The sequence below is a fragment of the Amphimedon queenslandica genome, unplaced genomic scaffold, assembly GCF_000090795.2.
Source record: "Amphimedon queenslandica unplaced genomic scaffold, v1.1 AMPQUscaffold_11495, whole genome shotgun sequence".
Taxonomy (NCBI): domain Eukaryota; kingdom Metazoa; phylum Porifera; class Demospongiae; order Haplosclerida; family Niphatidae; genus Amphimedon; species Amphimedon queenslandica.
Window position 1 is genome coordinate 3,413 of NW_003548263.1, and position 6,472 is coordinate 9,884.

General features: G+C 33.5%; 2 protein-coding genes across 2 annotated transcripts in view; one reads left to right on the forward strand and one right to left on the reverse strand.

Moving 5' to 3' along the window:
- Positions 1-1,677, reverse strand: part of LOC105315198 (kinesin-like protein KIF15) — a 4,022-nt gene extending 2,345 nt beyond the window's left edge. The window contains exons 1-4 of the mRNA XM_011409750.2: positions 449-1,677; positions 279-390; positions 162-231; positions 5-108 (exon numbers count right to left, since the gene is read on the reverse strand). Coding sequence (XP_011408052.2) covers positions 5-108; positions 162-231; positions 279-390; positions 449-1,674 — 1,512 coding nt within the window. The 5' untranslated portion in view covers positions 1,675-1,677. The remainder of the gene's footprint in view (positions 1-4; positions 109-161; positions 232-278; positions 391-448) is intronic.
- A 141-nt stretch (positions 1,678-1,818) lies between these two features.
- On the forward strand, positions 1,819-6,197 carry LOC100636304 (3-hydroxyanthranilate 3,4-dioxygenase-like). Its single transcript, XM_003390917.3, has 11 exons — positions 1,819-1,926; positions 1,979-2,060; positions 3,581-3,664; positions 4,126-4,188; positions 4,966-5,099; positions 5,268-5,311; positions 5,390-5,463; positions 5,594-5,668; positions 5,736-5,804; positions 5,847-5,929; positions 5,975-6,197. Exons 1-11 carry the CDS (start codon positions 1,847-1,849, stop codon positions 6,051-6,053), a joined length of 867 nt encoding a protein of 288 aa, XP_003390965.1. The 5' UTR covers positions 1,819-1,846; the 3' UTR covers positions 6,054-6,197.
- Positions 6,198-6,472: the final 275 nt, after the last annotated feature.

The window sequence follows — 6,472 nt, forward strand, 5'->3', positions numbered from 1 at the left end:
AGACATGAGGAATGTCATTCAAAGGAGGAGGGCAAGCAACACTGTTAGAAGAAACAACAGGAATAGTCTTATCATCTTCACTGTCTGAACTTGAGCTTGACGATGATTCTAAAATGCAAATAATATAGTAAAAATATTCCATGGACATGCATATGCCTTACTTTGAATCTGTGGCTTAATCTTGAGAAGAGAGCTAGGTTTTATTGAGGGAACTAGAGGTGCTTTTCGAAGCTACAATGTTCAACAGTATAATGGGTTAATGGAACATTATGACTTACAGGAAGTGGTTGATTGTTTGGAAGTAAAGATGAGGTATAGTTGGTTTTTTTAGCTTCAACTTTAAGGGGAGGTAAAGTATTTGCTCTAGCAGAATAACTTGGTATACTAGGTCTGTGCATGCATAAACCAATAAAACAATAACAAAAGTAAGAAACATTAATTTCCTTACTGTGTGGGTGGTTGCTTTGACAGTCTTTCTTTCTCAATTTCACGAATGCTAACAATAGCTTGAAGACTTTGCACTGATAATTGTTCAAAAACCATTCCATTGACACTGACTGCAGTTTGACTTATAATTTCCAAATTTAAGTTCTGCTCATTGCTAACATTAAGCTCCTGGAGAATTGTTCTTTTCAGGCTATCAGTCTTAATCATCTTTGAGCCAAGATCAGTTTGAGATAGCATTAAGCAGACAGGTGAGCTAATAGCCTTACTATTATATAATCCTTTGCAAAATTTTATCATTTTTCTTGTTGTGTGTTCTTCAGTGTCATTCATTAGTAATGTATTGATTATTATCAATCGAGAGTTTCCAAAGAATCCTGGAAAAAGCAACTGAGTGAGTGATGTTGATAAACATGATTCTGTAGCAGCTTCATGGTCAGAAGAACTTAAGTTTAATAATGTGTTGTGTAAGGCAGTAAGACCATTATCAATACAAATCGAGTTTTCAGCATGAAACTTTTTGATCTGAGACCCAGCAAGGTCAACAATTATCAGTTGTGATGCAAAGACTTCATCAACCCTTGAGTCGTTATTGCAGGATTCTATGGTGTAATGAAAAACAGCATGTGTACTGTGTGGTTTATAATCTCTCAATGGGTTGAGGGATCTTGTTGCTTCATCCGATCTTAAGACTCCAGTTGCATTTCTCATTAATTGTGCTTTTTCAAGTAAATTCACAACATCCTGTGTAGTCGTTAAAGATTGCTTTGTGGCGTCAGGAAAAATGAATTTGTCATCAATCCGTTTTGTTTGCAAATTTCGCTTCCTTGCATCAAGAAGGTCTGCAACTTGTCCTCTGCTTGTTATGTGGTAGAAGCTACCTTTAATCTGAGCAATACTATTTTTGGAAGCTGCAGTCTTGATGAACTCATCCATGCAACGAACTATGATGCCTCTGGCTTTAGGGTTACTACGAGATTCGCCTGGGCTACCAAAAGCAGTGTATGATTTACCACTGGAGGGAAGACCATACAGCAGTATTATTAGACTATGACCCTCCATTGCCTCTCCAACCCAATCAGACACAGCATCAGTGAAAAACTCATCATGTGCAACATTCTCTCCAAACTGCATCCCTTTAGCAGCTTCGACTAATTCCATATCCAGGACCTTGTGCTTTTCTTCTTCTTGGCATGGTTTGCATCTCAGGACTAGCCTTTGAGAGGACATTTTCTGTATTTGTTATGACTGGTTGCCAACAACACCTTTCCATGAATATCTGAAATTGAATTAAGGAGGTGTGGCTTGAGTTTATGATCGATATAAATTAAGAAGGTGTGGCACAATCGATAATTATTATTGCACTTGTGTGGGTGTGTGCTAACTGCTAATTGATAAAACAATGGCCTTGGTGACTAACATATCTCAATGGATAGAAGAAAACAAGTCTTCATTTGTTCCTCCAGTCTGTAACAAGTTGATGTAAGTCATAGACCCTTCTCATTATTAGTCACTGCCTTATCCTCACTCTCAGGCACGGGAAGGGTCAGTTGAAGATCATGTTTATTGGTGGACCAAATCAGCGCAAAGACTTTCACATTGATGAGGGAGAAGAGGTAATACTAGTAATACACACTTGTAGACTTTACCAGCCACATAATGCATAAGATTAATATTTGCATGTTTACTAGTGGCAATGCTGCAGTTATACAGGTTTGATGGGCATATACCACCCACCCACCGACCAGACAAGAAGATTATCTAATCTATACCATGAGCTGAGCTCCTGATACTAAGATTTCATAAACCACAATGAGTCTTAACCGGGCTCCTGGTCTAACCCATGACATGCCCTACCTTATCTATGGAGGCTTCATTGGCTTCATTGACTTACTTGTCAAAACACTCAACAGTGCTATAAAAACATACATATTCTATGGGCATATAACACCCACCACAGCACATGCACATCAAAGTAGCACATGCCCATACATGCCCATAGGATAAGGTGATTTAATTATTTACTGGCACTAGTGTAGGTTATTCTAAGAACTGTGACATCATTTTGTTAAAGTTTGTTATATCACTCCTATATCTTCTGTGTGGTACAGGATGTTTTAAAAGACTCCCCCTTTGTAGGTTTATTTATGTAGACTACAGATTATAGGGAAAGTTTGAGAGATTTCATTAGTTAGGGCCCTTGTTTGTAATAGATTGTGATATCACATCTACTCTGTATTGCTGTAATTTGTTTTTTGTAGCCATTTTTTATTGTAGTTTTAGGTCATGTGCACATAGTGAATAGGTTTACCCACATTATTTTTGTATAGTACAGTTTAGTACTCATACAGCTTCTTGTTAAATTTGCTCAAAAAGCCTTGTACTATAGTTTGTCAAAGCAACCAGGAGAGAATTCTCTATTTTTATAATTTTTCTGATACAAATGCATGTTCTTATTTTGTGTATCAACATTGAGCTGATTCCAATCAAGTTTGGATGTTTTACCTTAAGATTACTTTTAAATACGGGTACTATTAATTACGAATTTTGCGTTTGGGTTAAAATTGCAATTATTAATACGCGCAATTATTAATAATGACATCATGATGCCATATAACTATTAGTAATAATTACTTAATCGCAATTTTTAATACCAGCAGAATCTACCTTGTGCTAAAATCGTAAAATTTAGTACCCGCAATTAAAGGTCACTCTAAGGTATGAATTTTATAAAATTGCTCAAAAATCAGACCATGTCAAAAATGGCCAAAAAAGAATTCTCAATTTTTATAATTTTTTGATACATACATGTATACAAATTTTTATGCTGTGTATCAACTTTAGGCTAATTCCAATTAAATGTGATTTTTTGTGAATTTTTCAATTTGTTAAAAAGGCTGGATTTTGTCAAAAAGGGCTATGAGAGAATTTTTTCATTTTTTACTTTTTTCTAATACACAAACATATTCTTTTGTTATCTATCAACTTGGAGCTGATTCTGGCAAAGTTTGAATTTTTTATGAATTTTAAAAGCTGCTCTAAATGCCATGTACTATAGTGCAGTGCTTATGAGCTCATCAAACATGCTGCTTTGTGGTAAATCCTGACAATGAAATATTGTTTTTCTCTTTTTTAGTTCTTCTATCAAAAGAAAGGTGACATGGTTTTGAAAGTCGTTGAAAAAGGTGTTCACAAAGATGTTGTCATAAAAGAAGGAGAGGTACGATTATTATTATTATTATTATTATTATTATTATTATTATTATTATTATTATTATTATTATTATTATTATTATTATTATTGTTATTATTATTATTATTATTGTTATTACCAACCAAAATACACCAAGTAGGACAATGGTAGTTTAAGAATAGAAATAAAGTCGGAAATAAAATAAAATAAAATTAATGTAATAATAATTTATTCGTTTTAGTGCATAATAAGGTTAAGGGGGAACTGTCGGCCATATTAATTGATCTCCATTTGGTACGCATGCCAATAATAATAATAATAATAATAATAATAATAATAATTATTATTATTATTATTATTATTATTATTATTATTATTACTTTTCTGTCTTCCTTTGATTTTCTTATTATTATTTTTGTCAGTGTTAATACATTTGTTATTTTATTATTATTATTGTACGTTCTACTTTCATACACTTTCTTTTTTAGGTATTTCTGCTCCCTAGTTGTATCCCTCACTCACCTCAGCGTTATGAAGGAACTGTTGGCTTTGTATGTTATTATGAGATAATTAAATTAAGTATGTAAAATAGGGTCCCCTTATTTAGTGAGCAAATGTGCTCACCAAGACTATAATAGTGATTTTCACACCACCATTTTATTGCTGTTTAGCAGCTTAGTTAGCAAGTCCTTAAGTAGTGGACTAAGCTATTTATAAAGAGAGAAAGAGAGGGTCCTCATATTACCCTCTTCCTTTGTGGTCGACTCAATGTAAACATGATTAGAGACCTTCACAGCACACATGTGTACATGTATCAAGCAGTTAAATACAATATATATTTATAAGATATCCTTAGACTATAATCCAAACATAGGAATGATTATTTTGATGTGCCTAATGCTTAGTATAGTTAGTGAAAAAATGAAATGCATATATTAAGGCATTAAAGAGCAGGGTTTCTCACTGAGCATATGCTTTGTGAGCTAAAAAGCATGTACATGTACATGGCTTTTGAAGCAGCTTTAAAATTCATGAAAAATTTCATTTTAATTTAATCAGTCAGAATTTTTATGCAGCACAAGAACATGTATGCATCAGGAAAAAGTAAATTTTCTCCTGACAATTTTTGACAAAATAACCTATGCTATAGTTTGTCAAATTTTCTAAAATTCTTAAAAATTTAATGGACAACTGTGTCAAAATCCTATGGGAAACCCTGTACTGAAGCCATGGGACTGTTATTTTTGCAAGAAATGTCTCAATTTTAGTTTAAAATGTAATTAATTTTATTATAGTTAAAACTGTATAATTACACAGTGTACATGTAGGTAATGGAGAGGGAGAGGACAGAGGATGAAACTGATGGTCTCCGTTATTATGTTGATGGGACTACTGATGTGCTGTGGGAGGAATGGTTTCACTGCTATGATCTTGGTACTCAGCTAGGACCTGTCATTAAGAAGTGAGTGAGCCATTATTGGCATTGAGATAAAATTGTACAGCTTTAAGTTGCATTTTCATTTTGAATTGTGTGAATGAATTTATGATTATTTAATATAAACTCGATAGTTCAAAATTTATACTAGCTAAAATAAACTGTACGTGTACATTGTATTTTGAATGTCCTTAGGTTCTTTGCTTCTGATGAATACAAGACTGGACATCCACCTGAAGGTTTGTACTAATAATAATAATAATAATAATAATAATAATAATAATAATAATAATAATGTCAATTATTGATTATTTTAGGTAAAGTATTTCCTCCTCCTCCTGTGAAATTGGATGTGACGACTTCAGTGATGAAGCCATTCAATCTTAATGAGGTATGTCATTGAACTGTATCTAATGTAGTAATAGCTGCAGATCATTCTTTAATATTTAATTTGTCACACTGAGTTAATTGACGAACTTAATCAATTAGCACACATGTATCTCTTTACTTCATTATTATAGTGGATAAGAGATAATGAGCAAGAGATCAATTCTAAAGGAAATAAAATGCTTTTTGATTGGGACGGAGAATTTAAAGTATGCAAACATAAATCCTTCATGCCCCTTTAATGCTCTCTCTCTCTCATTTGATCTTTCTAATCAGTATTGTGTGTGGGGTAGTAATACAAAGCAAGAAGGACAGAACCAAGGAGAGACGTTTCTCTGGCAATTGGTAAATTTTGTATCATATTAAAGTAAGATAAAAATGTATTAGAAAGGTGAGGCAACAGTGACAACTGACAAAGGGACAGTATCAATGGGCCCCGATTCATGTGTACTGCTTGGAGCTGGAGAAAAGTAATCAAAAATCATTTTAAATATAATAATATTAACTATTATTAGGTATTCTGTTTCCATTGCTTCTGATGGGATCGGTATAACTGTCACTACTGATCCACTCGCTAATAAAAGAAAAAGCTAAATTACAAAACATTATGTATGTATGTGTGTATGTTCTGTTATAAATAGTGTCATTACATTATATTCAGTGTTTTGATTGTCTTCTTTCTTTATTTATTGCTACCCTCCAGTGAGGTAGTCCTTCAACTGCCTCCATACAACTCATAATATATTCAAACACGAGCCCAGCGATACCCCAGAAGGGAGCATACTCAAGTGTGATCAATCCATACACGTTGAATCTAAATTCAGAATAATCCCATGAATTTGCACCAAACCTGCTAAGTATCACACCACACGAGAACTCCCATGCATAAGTCAGCAGTATGTAGAATAGAATACGAACTGGAAGTGGATCATGATGCTTCTTAGCATATTGATAGACTGATTCAGCTAAAAGGAATGTACCAAATCCGTATATGAAGAAAGACCAGATAGAAG